The sequence below is a fragment of the Lagenorhynchus albirostris genome, chromosome 2 (assembly GCF_949774975.1).
Source record: "Lagenorhynchus albirostris chromosome 2, mLagAlb1.1, whole genome shotgun sequence".
In the NCBI taxonomy this organism is placed as follows: domain Eukaryota; kingdom Metazoa; phylum Chordata; class Mammalia; order Artiodactyla; family Delphinidae; genus Lagenorhynchus; species Lagenorhynchus albirostris.
The window spans coordinates 165,337,689-165,357,649 of NC_083096.1; the positions used below are offsets into that span (position 1 = coordinate 165,337,689).

The following is a 19,961-nucleotide window of genomic DNA, read 5'->3' on the forward strand; positions in this document are numbered from 1 at the left end:
AAAAAGTTCCCTGTACTGTACCTGCAACATTTCGGTGTTTGCGTCAGTTTCAAAATAAATATCATTAACATGTGAAGAGGCAAGCAAAGAGTGTGCAGCTAAAATATGTAGGCAAATATTGTCAGGCAATTGATCAGTAAAAGTACTTTGTTATTCTCCTGGGTTTGTGACGTTTGTACTTTGTACTGATTTGTTTTATCATTTATTAAATGTTCACTTTCACACCTGATTTTCTATTCTTAATGAAGGCCCTACAAAATTGTATTGGCTTCATGCCCCATAAAACCAATACTCATGCGTGGGCTTTCTTACTACCCTTTTAAAGATGAGAAAACTGAAGCACAGAAATATAAAGAGACTTGCCCAAGGTCTCTGAGTTAAGTGATGAAGAAGAATTTGGACCCAGACAGTCTGACTGTAGACTCTCCTTCCACGGGATGTTGTGAAGACCCAATAAGATAAAAGGGCATTAAAGGAACTTTATAAACGTAAGAATGAAGATTATTATGCAATTGTAATTGCATGAAAGATGCGTGCCTGTCTGCTGGGGCCTGTTTGCCTTAGTTCCTTAGTCAGAGGGAAGGGGGAGCAAAGTCCTCCTACTGTATGCCAGAAACTGCTTGGAATTCAACACGTAGGATCTCACTTTGTCCTCACAGCATCGCTGCAAGCAGGCGTTGTCCCGGATGAAGCTTCTGAGGCCCACAGAGATTTGGGGTTCAGCCCACAGTCACATAACTGAAAAGTGATAGAGCCAGGAACAGATGCCAGGGATGGTGATGGCTGCCCAATAGTGTGTTAGCAGAAGGGTTGCCAGGCTGGGCTTGCCAAGGTCTACAGACATAACGCAGCCAAGGAACTTCCCACGAGCTCTCACAACCCATGCCCCAGCATCTGAGACAGATGCCTGGGACAGGGGAGCCATATGGTTGGTGGCAGAGCAACGTTTCTGCCCAGATCATAAATGGGCAACATCTGCAGACCAGGAAGCAGCAGCAAGGCAGGGGCCCAGGTAGTCACCAGCTCTGGCTGCACAACTGGGGCAGTGGGTCCAGGGGAAAAAGCAAGGACTTTGGAGTCAGACTGGTGTGGGCTCTGTCTCTTCTTAGTGGTGTGAACTTGGGCAAGTCACTTTACCTCTTTGAGTCTCAAAAAGTAAGAATCGTGCCTCATAAGGAAGCTCTGAATATTAGAGTGGGAAGTGCCTGGCACATAGTAGGTGCTCAGTAAACAGCAGTATTTCATTGTCATTCTGCAAGGGCTTCTCAGCAGATATGGCCCCTCAGGAGCTCCAGGAATCCAGGCTGGGGAGAAAGAGCTCTTAAGGACCTTATTCGTGCAGGGCCCCCCAGAACTGGAGGAAGAGGAAGGCAGCCTCCTAGACTGCACAGTGGGCAAAGTCCTCCCAGCCCCCCAGGATCCTGGCTCCCTTCCCCGAAGCCTATTCCTCACCAACAACAGGAGTAGGGCCCCAAGGTTAGGCAAACAAGTGAGCGATAAGGCGCTTCCAGGCTGGGCCTTGTATTCAAGGCTTGTCCAGCTCTGGGGCTGGCTTCCTAGCTGAGCGAGAGTCCTGCAGGCACAAATAGGGCCACCTGCCATGGCCACCTGCTGATTGTGCACCTGAGGCCTTGGTGCCCTGGTACAGCCTGGGTTAATGACCCTGTTTATCCACTTGAATCATCTGATAAGGGGCAGCAGGGCCAGCAGGCAGGTGACCCTGTGCCCTGCACCCGCTGCTTCATTGACTGAAGTGATATCAGGGCCACGTGGAGCTTCCAGGCCTCCCTCCCCCGCCACTTCCCCACCGGTCCTGCCAGGGTCAGTGTGAGTTTCTTTTTTTTTTTTTCAATGAACATGACTTCTGGAGTCAAGGTTGTTGGGCGGTTCCCCCCTCCCTCCCCCATTTGTGGATATAAATAGCACCCACAGCACAAAGCAGGGGGCGGGAAAGCCTGGAGGAAGGAGGAACAGATCCGCAACCATGAGCTCCAGCCAGCCAGGGACCTGCCCATGCCAGGGTGCTGCAGGCCGCGCAACCATTCTGTATGCACTTCTGAGCCCCAGCGTCAGGGACTGGCCCTCTGTGCCCCCAGCCCGTGGCCGCTGCCTGTGCAGGCAGCACCGGCCTGTCCGGCTGTGTACTCCCCATCGCACCTGCCGGGAGGCCTTGGATGTTCTGGCCAAGACGTTGGCCTTCCTCAGGAACCTGCCGTCCTTCTGCCAGCTGCCCCCCCAGGATCGGCGACAGCTGCTGCAGTGCTGCTGGGGCCCCCTCTTCCTGCTTGGGTTGGCCCAAGACACTGTGACCTTCGAAGTGGCTGAGCTCCCAGTTCCCAGCATACTCAAGAAGATCCTGCTGGAGGAGCCCACCAGCGGTGCAGGCCATGGCCAGGTGTTGGATCGGCCCCAGCCCTCACTGGCTGCAGTGCAGTGGCTTCAGTGCTGCCTGGAGTCCTTCTGGAGTCTGGAGCTGGGCCCCAAAGAATATGCCTACCTGAAAGGGACCATCCTCTTCAACCCTGGTGAGCTCCCAGACATTCCTGGATGGGCCAAGGCTGGAGGGGGGGCAGGGCCCAGCCAGGGACAGCGCCTTCTAAGGGCTTGACATCTGTGATCACTTTGGGTCCTGATTATCACCAAATAGTCATCTCACAAAAGAGGCTCAGAGAGGCTAATTGACTTGGTGAAAGCCACACAGCCAGGTAGGGGCAGAGCAAGAATGGGGACTCAGGTCTATTCATATCAGTATCTAGTCCTTGCCACTCTGCCTAAGAAATTGCCCTGACCCTCAGGGAAGGTGGGAGTGGGGAAGGGGAGGGTGGGCAGACACAGCTGTGCCCCAGTCACGCCTTCACGAGCGGACTGCATGGGGAAGTTCTGAAGGTGAAACTCTGTGGGTTCAGAAAGACCACATAGAGAAGAGGAATAAAGATGAAGGGGTGTGGGGGAGGAGAGGGAGGAGTCCCCATAAACTTCAGCTGGGAGAGCAACGGATAGAGGAAGTGTTCTTTGTAATCTGGAGAGCATCTAGATGAGAATTCCTCACCAAAGGCCCTCGTAGAATGCATTATTATAATTCATTATAATCATAGTGAATACTCATATTAACTTACCATATGTTAGGTCCAGTTCTAAGACTTTTACATATACTAGCTCATTTAAACCTCATAACAAGCCTAGGAGATAGGTATTATTATTTATCCCAATTTTACCAATAAGGAAACCGAGGCACAGAGGTTGAGTAACTTTGTCCAAGGTCACACAGTTAATAAGTGGCAGTGTGGGATTCAAACCCAGGCAGCCTGGGTCTTAACCATTGCTCTATACTGCCTCTCCATAAAGGATGGAAAAATGAAGTGATAAATAAATAAATGAAGGAGGTAGTAATGGGGCCTCAAAGGCCAAGCCGGTGGCCTCCAGTCTTGGGCCAGTCTTGCCCCGTGGTGTCAGAGTAGGCTACTCACCAGCCATCTGTGCCTTCTCTGCCCGCAGACGTGCCAGGCCTCCACGCCTCCTCCCACATCGGGCACCTGCAGCAGGAGGCGCACCAGGCCCTGTGGGAGGTCCTGGAGCCCTGGTGCCCAGCAGGCCAAAGCCGCCTGGCTCGTGTCCTCCTCACGGCCTCCACCCTCAAGTCCGTTCCACCCAGCCTGCTTGGAGACCTGTTCTTTCACCCTGTCATTGGAGACGTTGACATCGCTGGCCTCCTCGAAGACATGCTTTTGCTGAGGTGACCTGCTCCAGCTCAAGCAGAGACTGGGTGGAGGCTGGCAGCACTGATTCGGCCTGGTTGTTCCCTGGGTGACCCAGTGCTCCCAGAGGCTTCCCATGAGCAGCTGGTCCCGGCCCAGCCAGGTGGGCTATGGGGCCCTCACTCAGCCCAACCCCATCTTGGCCTTCCTTGGTTTGGACACAGTGCTCCAGCTGTCTGGCCAGCCCTTGGTGGTCCCAGAGCCTCTGGGCCAAGACTCCTATCCCTTCCTGGGACGGGGTTGGAAGTTTCGACTGCTCATTGGGCCAGGAGTCCTATTGACTTTGTACCGAACTGACTTAAGTTATTGGGTTTTGTAATAAAAGGTGTGATACACTTGGAGCCTGTCACTGTAATTTGTACATGTGGAAGGGACCCGTTCACCTCCCGAGCCACCCTGCCCCTGTCAGTGGGAGCCCAAGAGGAAGGAACTATAAGTGGCACAGAAGCCAGACCTCAGGAAACTAGAATTTTAATTTTTCAGAGTGGGATGATGATTTCATTTCTGGGGGTGAGATTTATTTCACGTGGGTCTGAGTTCAGGGGGCAGTGTCAGTTCAGGACCCTCTCATGTCCTTGCCTTTATCTTAGGGGGTAGGGAGTGTCTCCCCCTGTCTTCAAATCCCCTGCTGACCCCTCCTTCAACTCCTGCCCCGGCCTCCCTCTCACCTCAGTGAGAACTGCCAATTATAGCCAATAAGGAAAATGAAGCAGCCCATTTCCAAATTGAAACAGACAGGTTACAGGAATTCCTTCAGTTTGGGATCATTCACTTCCCCCATTCCTTCAGCGGACAGAGGAGTCTAGTCCACAGTTCTCCCAATGGAAGGGGGCAAGGGCAATTAGGGCTGGCCTGGAGGCTGCTTGGAAACCGGAGCAGACGGAGGCTTAGTTGCCACACCAGCTGTTAAAGTCTGAAACACACTTCCATGACAGTTGGCTCATAGACACTGCCTGGAGCTCCCCTGCCCCTCTGTGCCGGCCCTTCTCCTGGAATCCATCCCCATGTCCAGCAGCTAGAGGGCAACGCTTGACATAGCCACGGCTTCCGGGGCTGCTCCATTCAGTGCATGGCTTGTGTCTATTCTGATTAGTCAATGTCTGTGCCTCACTGTTTGTTAAATATTTTGAATATCACTCAGGTCAAGGTCACTGACCTGCAGGGTGGGCAGGAGGGAATGATAACAACACACATGCCTATAGGACCCCCTTTCAGGTCTCCTCCTTTCTCCAGCAATGAGGCCTGTCCCAACCAGGCCCCACCCCCCTCACCACCACAGTTTGGATTCTTCTCACGGCGGGGCCAAGTTAATTATTACTCAATGAGAGGTCATTCACTCAGGGACAGCAGTCTAGGAGTCATCATCACTCAGACCTTTCCCTAAAGCCACAAAGAAAGGCACCACAACTGAACCGGCCATGTACCCATTATGGGCACCCAGTACCAGCAGCAAGGGCACCCCTGTCCCTTACCCAATCACCCACTCACCACTCAGACACCTCAGACCCCACAACGAAGACACTCACACAACTCAGACCTACAACTCTCTCTCACAGACACACTAAGTTGAACAACTCAGACACGCTTACATAGACCCACAAAACAGACCCTCCATCGGCCCACACGCAGCACAGAAATGCACAGTCCGGATACACTCACTCAGCGACATACGGCAAACACATTCACAGAGAGGAGACGTGCCCCCAAGCCAGACGTTCACACCTACATCCCTCCACCCGTGGGTGGGACACACCAGAGCATGCTCTCCACCTTCTGTATTTCACAGTAAAAGAAAAAGTGGCCCCAGCGTAGGGAGACCTGAGTCCGTACACTTCAGGTTCTACCCAGAAGCTGCACGTACAGGCCAAACTGCTCTGCCCAGCATTTAGGGCCTCAATCGCTCCCTTCTCCCACGGCGACCCCAATATCCACCCTCCTCTCAGAAAGGCCGTGTCCTGCACAGTGACACCCCCCCAGCCAGGACCTAATCATATCCCCAAGTAGAGATGTCCTCTAGAGCCCAGGAACAAGCCCTGCACCCCTCTACCCCTTCACCCTCCACCAGAACCCCAGACCCAGACCTCAGTCCCTGACACCTGTCCCTGCCCTGCCCCTCCCAACCCTTGGGCCCATCTCACCTTGCAGACGCATGAGTCAACGCAATGCTTTCAAGAGCAGATGACTCATCTCCCCATAGCAGTCAAATCCTGCAGATTCAGGGATTTGGGGTCATTCTATCTTTCATGTCCCTTCACCAACTGCCCCCATTAGTTTACTGTTGCTCCTCTCTGAACCTCAGACTGAGTCTTCCTTCCTCTCACCCGCCCTCCCTAACCCTGAGCAGGCATTAGAAAGTGCTCCTCTCCACTCTCCACCCCAGCCTTTTCCCTCAATTTACCTAATGTTTCCATCATCCAAATAGCTTCCCTATTAGCCTACCTTGTTCCTTTGCAAATTTCTTCCCTACCCCTACACATGATTGGGGAGCTACACTTCTATTTCTTGTCTGTATCTTTTGAGTCACTCCCTGTGCCCTACCCAAGCCTTCTAGAGGAACATAAAGACAAATTTAGCAAAACTAAAGAGATAATTATAATACAGTTTTAAAAAAGATTTTTATTTATTTATTTGGCTGCACTGGTCTTAGTTGTGGCACGCACGATCTTCGTTGCCGCATGCGGGCCCTTCGTTGCAGCATGTGGGATCTAGTTTCCTGACCAGGGATCGAAACCAGGCCCCCCCTGCAATGGGAGAGTGGAGTCTTAACCACTGGACCACGAGGGAAGTCCCTATAATACAATTTTTTTTAATAAATTTATTTTATTTATTTGGCTGTGTTGGATCTTCGTTTCTGTGCGAGGGCTTTCTCTAGTTTCAGCGAGCGGGGGCCACTCTTCATCGCGGTGCCCGGGCCTCTCACTGTTGCGGCCTCTCTTGTTGCGGAGCACAGGCTCCAGATGGGCAGGCTCAGTAGTTGTGGCTCACGGGCCCAGTTGCTCTGCGGCATGTGGGATCTTCCCAGACCAGGGCTCGAACCCGTGTCCCCTGCTTTGGCAGGCAGATTCTCAACCACTGCGCCACCAGGGAAGCCCCTCCTATAATACAATTTAATAAGGGCAATAATGCTTTCTCCATGAGACTGCAGGGTTTCCAAAGGTGGGAGGTTGTCTTCACCATCAGTATCTTAACAGTGGGAACTGTGTCACATCAACCAGAGAGGGTAGAGGAAGAAACAGGCTTAGACAGGGTATGCAAATTATTCAAGGTTTGGACTGATCACCATCTGTGCTGGGATTTGAACTCAGGCCTGTGTGACTGTGGAGGCCGGGCTCTGGCCAGCACAGGCTGGAGTGAGTCATGGTCAAGATCAGGTTGTCTGGAGCCAGCTCAGCCACTGTTTACTGACTGTCTCTCAGCCTGATCCCTGTCCTCAGGCCCAGCCAGGGCTGACGCACTAGGAAGCAGGAGAGTGGCTGTGGCTCTGGGTCAGCCTCAGGTACCATTTTATTATCATCATTATTTCTACCTTCTTTAGCCATATCATTGACTGCTTATTAAGCAGTCAGGCTGTTGACGGGTGCTGTGCCCTGCGCTGACACACCCTGCCCTTGGTACAGTCACGTAACCTAGAATTTATGATGCCAGCAAAAAGCCAACACCCAGGTATCTATCCATCCATTCATGCCATTTTCAACGTCTTTCTTGATGTCCACTGTACCAGATCCTGTGCTAGATGCTGAGGAGCACAGAATAAATAAGATACAGTCCCTGCCTTCATTGAACATCCTGCCTATATGGCAGAGAGACACACAAGTAACTGTAACACAGAGTGATCTGAACTGTGATAGAGGGACATCCAACAGGCAGCAGGGGCTCAGAAGAGGTAGTAATTAAATCTCCCTGGAGATGGGAAAAATGCTTCAGCCAAGTGGTAGCTGCTATGAGCTAAAGAGATTGAATAGGGAGTTGCCAGGCAAGAGGGAACGATAGGTGCAAAGGCACAGAGGTGTCAGAGTTCAAGGATGTTTTGCTAACTGCCAGTGGTCTGGGGCAACTGGGTCCCAGGAGACCTAAGAGCAAGAGAGGATCCTGGAGAGTTGAACAGGGGCCATGTCACAGAACAAGGCAGCAGAGAGAGGCAATCCCAGTGAAACTGGTGGAGGCAACAAGGCTAAGGTCTTGGGGAATCAGGGTTAACAAAGGGGACCATCCATTTCTGGCAGGTCATTCTGGATAGCTACTAAACAAGAACCAGCTAACAGTTATGGAGAGCTATGCTCTAAACATGCTATATGGATTATGTCATTTAAGTCTTACAACTCTATGCTGGAAGTACTATCATTATCTCCATTTCACAGATGGAGAGACCGAGGCACCGAGTTAGGTAACTTGCTCAAGGTTACACAGTTAATAGTCGTGGAGTCAGGATGTGAACTCAGCTGGTCTGGATTTAGGGCCTGTGCTCTTCAATGCTATGCTATATTGAATCGTTAACGGTCAGAGATGATCAAGTGGAGAATAAATAACAGCACCTAGACTCCTTCTCCCCACCTCACTGTAAGGTAGAATGAGAGTGAAAATGTAGGCTTGGGACTTCCCTGGTGGCGCAGCGGTTAAGAATCCGCCTACCGAATAAAGACACAGACCTGCTAGAGAATGGACTTGAGGATATGGGGAGGGGGAAGGGTAAGCTGTGACAAAGCGAGAGAGAGGCATGGACATATATACACTACCAGATGTAAGGTAGATAGCTAGTGGGAAGCAGCCACATAGCACAGGGAGATCAGCTCGGTGCTTTGTGACCACCTAGAGGGTGGGATGGGGAGGGTGGGAGGGAGGGAGACGCAAGAGGGAAGAGGTATGGGAACACATGTATATGTATAACTGATTCACTTTGTTTTAAAGCAGAAACAAACACACCATTGTAAAGCAATTATACTCCAATAAAGATGAAAAAAAAAAAAAAAGAATCCGCCTGCCAATGCAGGGGACAGGTGTTCAATCCCTGGTCCGGGAAGATCCCACATGCTGCGGAGCAACTAAGCCCATGTGCCACAACTACAGAGCCTCCGTGCTGCAACTACTGAAGCCCATGTGCCTAGAGCCCATGTTCTGCAACAAGAGAAGCCACCACAATCAAAAGCTGGTGCACCACAACACAGAGGAGCCCCCACTCACCACAACTAGAGAAAGTCCCCGTGCAGCAACCAAGACCCAACACAGCCAGAAATAATAATGATAAATAAAATACACAACACACACAAAAAAAATTTTTTAAATGTAGTCTTGGTTACCTTTGAGTTTAAGTTTTTGATGAGAAATCTGGCCTGTTTGTTCCCCCAAGGAAGTGGCCCACTTTCCCTGGAGAAAGTACCCAGCCACACTCAGCAGCACATCCCCATGTTAGTGCCAGGAATATTCATTCCATCAATGATGATTTATTGATAATCTACTACACACTGAGCATCCTGTGAGTCTCGGAAATTCCATTCCACAAATGGCAACTGTGTGTAGTCATAAGTGCATAACTTCTTGGGTCATCTAACAGCTTTTCCAGAGCACACCATTTTTATTTCAGTTCACATCCTATTTTTTTTTTTTTTTTTTTTTTTGCGGTACACGGGCCTCTCACTGTTGTGGACTCTCCTGTTGTGGAGCACAGGCTCCGGATGCGCAGGCTCAGCGGCCATGGCTCACGGACCCAGCCGCTCCGCGGCATGTGGGATCTTCCCGGACCGGGGCACGAACCCGTGTCCCCTGCATTGGCAGGCGGACTCTCCACCACTGCGCCACCAGGGAAACCCAGTTCACATCATTTGCTACATAACACTTATTTTTCAATTTTCAGATTTTTAAAAAGATAGCTTTAACTAAACCTTTTCTGTATAATATACATAAAAGTATGCAAATCAGACCTACGTAGCTTGGTGAATTATCACAACATGAATACAACCCTGTAACCACCACCCAGCTCAAGAAATAGAGCATTAGCAACACTCCAGAAACCCTCCCCATCATTACCACTCCCTCCTGCCCAAAGGGTATCACTAACCCCTGATTTCCAACATGATAAATGAGATTGCTTGTCTCAAACTTTATATAAATGGAATTGTATAGCATGTACTTTTTTGTGTTTGTCTTCTTTTACTTGATATTATATCTGAGATCCAGATATAATCTATGCTCTGTGTAGCAGTAACCCATTCACTTTCATTGTTGTAAAGTATCCCATTACACTACAATTTATCTACCCATTATACTGCTGAGGAACATTTGGTTCATCAAATAATAATGCTAGCATTATTCTTGCACACCTTTTTTTGGTGCACGGATGTTTGCAGAACTGGTGCTATATAACAAGAATCGGAATTACCAAGTCATAGAACACGTGCTCAACTTGAGTAGATCTTGCTAGTTTTCTAAAATAGTGTACCAATCTAAACATCCCTCGGCAGATTTTAAAATCCAGACGTAACGTTGTCCCTTTTCACAGTTACCCAGATGCTCGTTAGAACTGTTTTTATTTTTTATTTCTTGAATAGGTGGATATTTGCGATCACCACAATGTAATTACTTGCTTTATTGCTTTTTGAAATATTTTCCCTTTTAAGATTTTAAAAATATTGAGTAAAATATGGGACTTCCCTGGTGGTTCAGTGGTTAAGAATCTGCCTTCCAACGCAGGGGACGTGGGTTTGATCCCTGGGCAGGGAACTAAGATCCCACGTGCCACGAGGCAACTAAGGCCACGTGCCGTAACTACTGAGCCCATGCACTCTGGAGCCCTCGTGCCACAACTAGAGAGAAGCCCGCGCACCACAGTGAAAGATCCCGCGTGCTGCAACTAAGACCCAACACGGCCAAAAATAAATTAATGTTTTAAAACAACTTTAAAAATATTGAGTAAAATAAGATATTTATAAAATATATGTAATATATAAAGAGTAACAGTACTGAGAATTCCCCGGCATTCAGTGGTTAGGACCCAGTGCTTTCACTGCCACGGGCCCAGGTTTAAAAAAAAAAAAAAAAAAAAGAGTAGCAGTACAAGAACCCTCATCATTGTTCCACAGATCATTATTGCCATCAACTTTTGACATCTTTCTAAATCTATCACCCAAAGGTAATGACTACCCTGAATTGGGGGTTAATCATCTCTTGATCCCTCCCAAAGGCAGCAAGGCCTCCAACAACCAACCAGCTTTCCCTAAGCACCTACTATGTGAAAGGCGTACAAAGATGAAAAATTAAAATAAGTAGGGAGGGACTTCCCCAGTGGCTAAGACTCCACACTTCCACTGCAGGTTCGATCCTTGGTTGGGGAATTAAGATTCCCCCATGCCACAACTAAGAGTTCACATGCTGCAACTGAAGATCCCGCGTGCCGCAACTAAGACCTGGAGCAGCCAAATAAATAAATAAATAAAATAAAATAAGTAGGGAAAGCCCTCTCATATTTGTGGCTCCCCATTCTCATGAAAATAACAGGTAACGTCTAAGGAGGGTTTACTGTATGCTAGGCATTTACCGGACGCGCAGGCTCAGCGGCCACGGCTAACGGGCCCAGCTGCTCCGCGGCATGTGGGATCTTCCCGGACCAGAGCACAAACCCGTATCCCCTGCATCTGCAGGCGGACTCTCAACCACTGCGCGACCAGGGAAGCCCTACTGAGGACTTTTATATGGGTGATGACATTAAATTCTCACCACAGTCCTCTAAGGGTAGGGACTATTATTCCTATCCAACAGATGAGGAAATTTAGGTTCAGAGAAGTTAAGTAACTTGCCCCAAGTCACACTGCTAGCTAAGGATCAAATTTCTAAGCCTTGACTTTTTTTTTTTTTTTTTTTTGGCAGTGCCACGTGGCTTGCGGAATCGCAGATTGAACCGGCCTGGCAGTGAAAGCCCGGAATCCTAACCACTAGGCCACCAGGGAACTCCCTTTATGATCTTAAAGCATACTTATATGTATATCCTTAAAAAATGTTGATTTGTATTTTTTGAACTTTATACAAGTGGAATATTCTGTTTTCTGACTTATTTTCACTCAGTATCATATACCTGAAATTACTGGTACTGAATGCCAGTTTTTGCTCCTACAAACACTGCAGCTATGAATATTCATACATACTGTCAAATAACAAATCTGGACTTAGGAAGGAGGGACTTTATTTGAAGTGATTATTGCAAGGAAGGAAAGGAACTACTGAAATAGGGAGAAGGAAGCTATTGCAAAGAGAGAAGCTCTACCCATAGACCTACACGTGTCTCAAGGGTTAGGCAAAGAGGTTTTCTTTCACAGGGAGGAGTAAATAAGGCTAGAAAGAACTGGGTGTGAGGAAGTGGGATGACCAGGAATGGCTTATGGCACAATAGATCAGAGAATGTTTTACCCTGAACCCAGCCTATTCTCAGGAGGGGCTGTTAAGGAGGGGTTGTGTACAGCTCAAGCTGGGAGAGGGGGACACAGTGCAAAGTTCATGGACCTGGAGGAAGGAGAGAAGCTTAACCAAAGTTTAGTTAACAAGCATTTTGTTTTCGTTGTTCTGTGGGGAAAAGCAGTTCATCTAAGCGTTTATGAGGCAAAGAATTTAAATTTGGAGTCTGTGTCTAGCCTTGCCATAGGTAAACAAGGGGGCACCCATGAGTTTTATCTAAGTAATATAAGGAAGGGTGTCTCTTTGCAGTAAGTTGTGTTCCAGAACACAAAAGGGTGGGAGGGGTTTCTTAACTTTTCCAGGATCACAGGGCTTGAGCGAGGTTCAACCTTGTCGGTACATCTCCTGATAAACATACGCAAGAATTTCTTTAAAATATATAACTGTAAGTGGAATGGCTGGGTCAAAAGGTATGTGTAGTTTCACTTTTACAGGGTAATGCCAAATTGTTTTCCAAAGTGGTGGTACCAGTTCACACTTCCAACAGCGTATGGGAGCTCCAGTTGCTCTATATCGTCAGGGTTTAAAAGAGGATTTGAGGATTTAAAATTTTTTGCCAACCCGGTGGCTATGAAGTGGGTCTCATTACATTTCCTTGATGATTGAGACTGACCATCTTTCATTGTTAACTGCATGTGTTTCTCTTCTGTGAAGGGTCTTCGGCCCACTTTTCAATTGGATTATCTTACTGATTTTGTGAGAGTTCACCAATATGTTTTGGTAGCATAAATGGATTTACGACTGAAAAGGCCCTAAACTGATAAAGAATTGCGATTAGGTTTGGGAGATATCCAACAGCTAAAAATCTTAAACACTGCCTCTCCCTCAGGCTTCTGATTTGATCCTCACTAGCGTCTTATGAAACAGAGCCGTAACCCCACTTCTCAGGTCAGTTTTACCCATCACCACCGGCTTCTGTCTGTGGGAAAGGGACCTAGCGACTTCCTTCCGTGCTTTCCCAGCTCTTGGTTCCACGTCCTCAATCCCGGCGAACTAATCACCGGTTACGCAGTATTTATTGCAGCACCTCAACGCCCCTCGCAATATTCTCGCAAGTGTTGGTTCCAGCCGATCATGTGACACCCAAGATGGCGGCGTCCAGTGCGGCGGAGGAGGCGGCAGTTTACTTAATAGTGAGCGGTATCCCGTCGGAGTTGCGCTCAGCCCAGCTACGGAGCTACTTTAGCCAGTTCCGGGAACAGAGCGGCTGTGGCTTCCTCTGTTTCCACTACCGGCATCGGCCTGAGCGGGCCCCTCCCCAGGCTGCTCCCGACTCTACCCTAACTCCTATCCGCCAGGGTCTCGCCCAGACTTCACTCAACGATGCCCGCACTCTTTCCACTCAGGACTCTGCTCCCGCCCAGACCCGCACCTGCTGCTGCGTCATCTCGGTACGGGGGCCAACTCAAGCCCAGAGGTTTCTCCGTATGTACTCGGGCCGCCGGTGGCTGGATTCTCAGGGGACTTGCTTACCTGGTCGTTGTTTCATCCGCAGACTTCGGCTACCTACTGAGGCATCAGGTACGAGTAGGAGAGATAATAGACTGGGACTACTAGAGGCACTGGAACAGAGGCACCGTCCCTGAGGATTGTTGAGGATAAGTCAGGTCTCTCGTTAGGGCTCTTCAGGAGTTTATATCATTTCTGGACAAAGTTTCAGGCTCAACTCTCACGTTAGAAAAACTCGGGGGAAAAAAAAAAAGAGGCCTATTCAGATGATCTTTCCAATTTATTAAGTCTATTTATTAAGTCTATCCCCTTTTGCACTGACATAGAAGGGGAAAAAGGAAATCAGATATTGTCTTTGTTGCTCCCCACCCAGTCCTCTGTTGGCAAGATGCAAATGAAGAGACAAACTCTTTTCTCTGGACAGCTCCCATTTTCATGAGAAATCACTTTGATAGGGAAACAGGAAGCACAGTTCAGGGCCCTCTAATTTATTCATTCAACAAATCTAGCCTGTATTGCTAGACGTAGTGTGACTCTAGCTGGTATGCAGAGAACAGTTGGACACAGTCTGTGCTTAGAATCCAGAGAGGAAGACAGATTTGTAAAAAGGTAAGTGTCACAGAGATGCCATTCTAATTGTTAACGTTTACTGAGCACTTCCTGTGCACTTACTGGGCACGGTTCGAAGTCTTTTCGTTTTCTTATTGACTCTTCACAACAATCCTATAAGGTAGGAGCTATTGTTACCCATTTTATAAGTGAGGAAACTGAAGAATACGGAAGTTATGTTATATTACAAGGTGACAGAGTCACAATACTAACTGGGCGTTTTGCTCCAGAGCCTGTGCTCTTTAACACCAACTGCTGTGAGATGACAGGGGAGGGAGAAACCCATTTCCTAGAAGGATTAGGAAATGTGGCTTTGCATCTGGATCTTTTTTTTTTTTTTTTTTTTTTTTTTGCGGTACGCGGGCCTCTCACTGTTGTGGCCTCTCCCGTTGCGGAGCACAGGCTCCGGACGCGCAGGCTCAGCGGCCATGGCTCACGGGCCCAGCCGTTCCGCGGCATGTGGGATCCTCCTGGACCGGGGCGCGAACCCGCGTCCCCTGCATCGGCAGGCGGACTCCCAACCACTGCGCCACCAGGGAAGCCCTGCATCTGGATCTTGAAAGATAAACAGGAGTTGGTGGGAAAGAATGGTGTTCAAAGTAAATGGCATTTGCAAAGACACAGATATGTGAAAGCCCATGAAACTCTCAGGGCATGTTAAATTGTTTGATGTGATTGGAACACATGGTATGACGGTGTGCAGGGGGTGAGGGTTGGTGGCAGTTGAAAATCAAAAGGTCATCAGGAATCAGATCTGGAAGAAACTTGTGAGCTTAGCCTAGGTGATGAGAAATGGCATGAGATTACTAGGTGGTTCTGGTCAGGGAACAGAGGAAGGGACTCCGGAAAAGTTTGAAAGGGAGAAACAGCATTAGGCTAAAGGATTTAAACCTTGAACAGTTTCTGACTCAAGTGTTGCTGGAGACTTCTAGGTTTCAAGAGCTATTCTTCTCCCTGCTTCCCAAGGTTTGGACTCCTTTCCCTTCAAGACCCGGAAGGAACTGCAGAGTCGGAAGGCTGAGAGTGAAGCCTTCACGCTGGCCGACCTGAGGCAACTGCCAGAGCTGAACCCACCGGTGCTGATGCCCAGCGGGAATGTGGGGACTCCCCTGCGGGTCTTCTTGGAGTTGATCCGGGCCTGCCGTCTACCCCCTCGGATCATCACCCAGCTGCATCTCCAGTTCCCCAAGACAGGTTCCTCCCGGCGCTACGGCAATGTGCCCTTCAAGTATGAGGACTCAGAGACTGTGGAGCAGGCAGAGCTTGTGTACACAGCCGAGGGTGAGGAGATACCCCAGGGAACCTGCTTGGCAGACGTACCAGCCAACCCCTGTGAAGAGCCAGAGGAAGAAGAGGAAGAGGAAGAAGAGTCACACTCAGATGACGTGAGTACAGGGAGCCACCTTGTCCTTGCTGGCAGTAGAGAGGCCAAGGCGTTAACAGTACCACTCTTCAATTGTGTATTACCAGAGTTCTAAACCTGGGGTCCTCAGGAGGCTTCCAAAGACTTTGAACTCCCTGACATTGAACGTAAAACTGCATTTGCACATGCAGGTATATGTTTCTTTGGGAGAGAGGCCAGAGCTTTTATCAAAAGATTCTCAAAGGGGTCTTCTTTTCATTCCTTCAGAAGAAATGTAAGGAGGGTCCCTTTCATTGATGAAATCCACTGACCAAGAGATAAGATCACCTAAGGAAGCAGAGGCACAGCTGGGATGTGAACCCAGTCCCCTTCGCTGCTTGTCTAACTTCTGTGTGCTTTCATTATGTGGTTGAGAAGTCGCCTCTATTTTCTGACCTTGAGTCTGTGGATTGAACACTAGCCTCCACTCTAACTTTATCAATGAAATAGACATTTCTTCTACCTCTTTCTCCAAACTTGTTTGTTCATCCATACAATCGGGAGAGGTGTGATTTGTTGGGAAACTTTTTTTTTAAATGCACACTCTGGCTAAGAAGTAATTGACCTGTGTCTTCAAAATTCCCAGCTCAGAGTTGCTAACACATCGGGACCACATCCTTAGTGTGTGGTACTGTCCTGCCTTTTCTCCAGCCCCTGCTCTGTAGCAGTGATTCCTGAGACCTCCTGGAGTTTAACTGGGGCAGGAGTCCCCAAGATTTCAAGCCAGGAGTCATTCTGTCATTCCACAAGTCCAGTCAAGCAGTTGTAAACACAGGGGCTAGCACAGGATTCCAAAGACATTTTAAGACTCATTTCCTTCCCACAAAGAGCCTTCAAGCTCCCTGAAGAGAGAGAACCAGCATCTGGAAAGGGGATGTGGTATGGTATGGGTTTGAACGCTGGCTCTGCCCCTCTCTTAGGCAAATCACTTTACTCCTCTAAATCGAGGTTTCATCACCTGTAGAATGGGAATAATGGTACTAACCTCACAGCGTTGTTGGGGTGATTAAAGGAGCTAAGGTATGTGAAGGGCCTGACACAGTAGACGATAAGTTTAGTTCCTGTCCCTTCTTTCTTTGTGACATAATGTAGAAAGGCATAAACAGGGTGTATTGATTAGCAGTGAGAAATTCAGAGACCAGTGAGAGTGGTGGGGGACCTCATGTGAGCTACAGAACTTGAGGAATGAGGAGGATTTAACCAAGTGAAGAGGAGGTGGTGGTGGAAGAGGAGGGCAGATATTCGGGCAGGGAGAACAACATGGCCAAAAGCACAGGGATAAGAGTGAGTCAGGCTTGTGGCGGAAGGGGCCAAGTATGTTGAGAAACAGGGCATGGAGAGATGTTTTGGTCACGGCTTAGGGGCCAGAAAGTGCTGCTTCTCAGAGAAATTTGGAGGAAAGGAGCCGAGGTCCCATCTATGGGACCTCCTGTGCACTGAGCTGCCCTCCTCGTGGGCCTGAGGTCAGGAAGCTGGACAGGCAGATCACCTCTCCCCACCTTCTCCCAGGACGACGAGCGGGGTGAGGAGTGGGAGCGGCACGAAGCGCTGCATGAGGACGTGACCGGGCAGGAGCGGACCACTGAGCAGCTCTTTGAGGAGGAGATCGAGCTCAAGTGGGAGAAGGGCGGCTCAGGCCTGGTGTTCTACACTGACGCCCAATTCTGGCAGGAAGAGGAAGGAGGTAACACTGGCACCCGGGCAAGGGCAGGGGTGATCCCTGCTGCGTTCGCTCAGGGCGCTGTGCTCCACACGGTGGGTTCCCTGGCAGTGAGCCCAACTAAAGGGCTAGGGAAGAGGCTTACGCTGGTCGTATATGAGACCAGCCATCCTTTCTAGGGGTGAGGGATCAGTGGAGTGGAGAGAAAATGCCCTCCTACAAATTCTGAATGACCCCCCTTCAGAGGAGAGATTTGAAGATAAAATCAAAAGCCCCAAGTTCTAGAAAGTCTAATTTAATTTAACTCTTGACAGAACTGAGAGTCCTTCGCTCACTCTGCTTGATGCTTTTCTATCTGCAGACTTTGATGAACAGACAGCCGATGACTGGGATGTGGATATGAGTGTGTACTACGATGCAGGTACTGGGCCAGAGGTTGCAGTACTGGGAGGTGGAATGGTGCCCTGGCCTTGCAGTGACACTTTACCAGACCTGCTTAGCAAAGGCTGAGACAGGGCACCAGTTCCCTTGGGGTAGCCCGCTAAGAGGTTCCTCTCTTAAAACATCTTTAGTTGAGTGCATTAAGTGCTGGTTGTGGGCAGAGCCTTTTTCCTTTCTTTGTGCAAGAAGGACATGTGGTGACAGCACTCAGGGAGCTCTGGTTCTGATGGGCAGACCCTAGTAGAGTGGGAGGGTCAGGAGTTCGGGCTCTGGTTAAGAATTTAGATCCTGGAGTCAGAAATGACCTAGGGTGGTTGGGGGGTGGGAAGGGAAGACCTGGGTCCTAATTCTCTCTCTCATTTTTTGGCTTTATGACTTTTCTGTACTTCAGTTTCCTCATCTGTAAGATGAGACAGCTGTGGTTCTTATTCTTGGTGAGCTCCCAGTCTAATGGGAGAAATAATAATACAGTAATAACACACCATAAAAATGAATATTTAAATTTTGTGAGGAGGGCCTAGAAACCTGGTTTTACCCCCCTTCTGCTGAGAGAGACCCTTCCACAAATTGGGCTCTACTTCCTCAGATGGTGGAGACAAGGATGCCCGAGACTCTGTCCAAATTCGTCTGGAACAGAGACTCCGTGATGGCCAGGAGGCCGGCTCCGTGATTGGACACCAGGTGGGCACCTTCGAGCGCCACACCAAGGTGAGCACTGTGCCAGCCCACCGACCCCTCTCTTTTCCTTCTTTACCCTCATTCCCTTCCCCGCCCCCACAGGAGCCCCATCTCGAGTCTTCTCCCTTCCCTCTGCAGGGCATTGGGCGGAAGGTGATGGAGCGGCAGGGCTGGGCCGAGGGCCAGGGCCTGGGCAGCGGGTGCTCAGGGGTGCCCGAGGCCCTGGATAGTGACGGCCAGCACCCCAGATGCAAGCGTGGATTGGGGTGAGTATGGGTGAGGGACTTCCCTGGGAGCCCAAGTGAGCCTTTCAGCTGTACCCTCTTCCCTCTGGTTTTGGATTGGGTGCTAGAGACGCCTAGGGAATGAACTTCGAAACAGAATTAGAAGGAAAAAGTATGTCTGGCGCTAACGTTTTCAAGACCGAGTCCTCAGGCTTGACACGATCATTAATCTCCTGGGGAAGTCATTCCCCCAAGTCTGAGGAGTTTGGACTTGATGATTGCTATTAGAAAGTGACTGTAAGTCACAGAGTGGTGACAGTTGTTCTAAATTTCGTGTACCATTTAAAATGAAAGCAGTATGTGAGGCCTCTGGTTGCTGGCACTATCAATGGATGGATAAGGGGGCTGGAGAGCAAAGATCCAGATTTAAATGCTCAGTCTTTGGGACAAACCACATATGAAGTAGCTTCTACCCTGTTCTTTCTCAAACCCTTTACTGCTGTGAGATAGCAGCCCTCTCACTGAGAGCTCTTTTTGATCCAGGTACCATGGAGAGAAGCTCCAGCCATTTGTGCAACCAAAGAGGCCCCGTGGAACTGGCTTAGGGCTCATCTCCACCATCTACGATGAGCCCCTACCCCAGGACCAGGGGGATTCGCTGCTCCGCCGCCAGCCACCCACCAGCATGAAGTTTCGCACAGATATGGCTTTTGTGAGGGGTTCCAGCTGTGCCTCGGACAGCCCCTCAGAGCGTGAGTGGCAAGTTCAAGGGCTTCCTTAATCAGGATCACTCATAATTGCACAGTGGCAGCCCTTTGCCTGGCCCTGTCTCCCACGGAAGCAGAAAGAACTATGGGAGCAGCAGTCTGCGCGGCTTGTTCAGAACTTGCCTTCTGCCTGTCTACCTCAGGGGCATTTTTATAAAAAGCCCCCTATCCTCCCTTTTGATGATAGCGCTTAATGACTTGTCCTCGGTGGTCTCCTAACTCTACTCCCTGTTTGGGCTTGCTCCTGTTGCCTCCCCCAGCACCTTGAAAACTGGATTGACTGAGGTTATCGTCACAACCTTCCTGGGGGCAAGGGGAGGGTGGGAGTGGGTTCAGCATGAAGCCCAGAAAGAGGGGAAAAGGGACATGGAAGAGAGTATTTGTGGTTGGAAGAGACGGTCTTGGGGCGGGCCCTCCATCGCCTCTACCCTTAACTGGCTGGGACCGGGCAGCGGAGAGTCCGCTGCAGGTGTCCCGGGTCTGCGACCTGACGAGAGAATAAAAAACTTTACTACCGAATTTCTCTTTCTCTTCTAA

General features: G+C 49.4%; 2 protein-coding genes across 3 annotated transcripts; both read left to right on the forward strand.

The window, feature by feature from the left end:
• The first annotated feature begins 1,973 nt into the window (after positions 1-1,973).
• NR0B2 (nuclear receptor subfamily 0 group B member 2) lies at positions 1,974-4,058 on the forward strand. Its single transcript, XM_060142754.1, has 2 exons — positions 1,974-2,525; positions 3,496-4,058. The coding sequence occupies exons 1-2, from the start codon at positions 1,985-1,987 to the stop codon at positions 3,735-3,737; spliced, it is 783 nt and encodes a 260-aa protein (XP_059998737.1). The 5' UTR covers positions 1,974-1,984; the 3' UTR covers positions 3,738-4,058.
• A 9,167-nt stretch (positions 4,059-13,225) lies between these two features.
• Positions 13,226-19,943, forward strand: GPATCH3 (G-patch domain containing 3). Of its 2 annotated transcripts, XM_060140941.1 has the most exons (8): positions 13,226-13,715; positions 15,219-15,637; positions 15,723-15,806; positions 17,164-17,338; positions 17,676-17,735; positions 18,342-18,463; positions 18,572-18,699; positions 19,201-19,943. In XM_060140941.1, the coding sequence occupies exons 1-8, from the start codon at positions 13,283-13,285 to the stop codon at positions 19,436-19,438; spliced, it is 1,659 nt and encodes a 552-aa protein (XP_059996924.1). In that variant the 5' UTR covers positions 13,226-13,282; the 3' UTR covers positions 19,439-19,943. The 2 variants fall into 2 exon arrangements, with proteins under 2 accessions (XP_059996924.1, XP_059996926.1); XM_060140943.1 differs by lacking the exon at positions 15,723-15,806 and having other exon boundaries at positions 13,234-13,715.
• The last annotated feature ends 18 nt before the right edge of the window (positions 19,944-19,961 follow it).

Excerpts from the sequence above, each read along its gene's own strand:
- NR0B2 (XM_060142754.1), top strand. The coding sequence starts at position 1,985 with ATGAGCTCCAGCCAGCCAGGGACCTGCCCATGCCAGGGTGCTGCAGGC. Across the intron at positions 2,526-3,495 it reads GACCATCCTCTTCAACCCTG|ACGTGCCAGGCCTCCACGCC; the intron begins GTGAGCTCCCAG and ends CTCTGCCCGCAG.
- GPATCH3 (XM_060140941.1), top strand. The coding sequence starts at position 13,283 with ATGGCGGCGTCCAGTGCGGCGGAGGAGGCGGCAGTTTACTTAATAGTG. Across the intron at positions 17,339-17,675 it reads CTGGCAGGAAGAGGAAGGAG|ACTTTGATGAACAGACAGCC; the intron begins GTAACACTGGCA and ends TTCTATCTGCAG. Across the intron at positions 17,736-18,341 it reads GAGTGTGTACTACGATGCAG|ATGGTGGAGACAAGGATGCC; the intron begins GTACTGGGCCAG and ends CTACTTCCTCAG.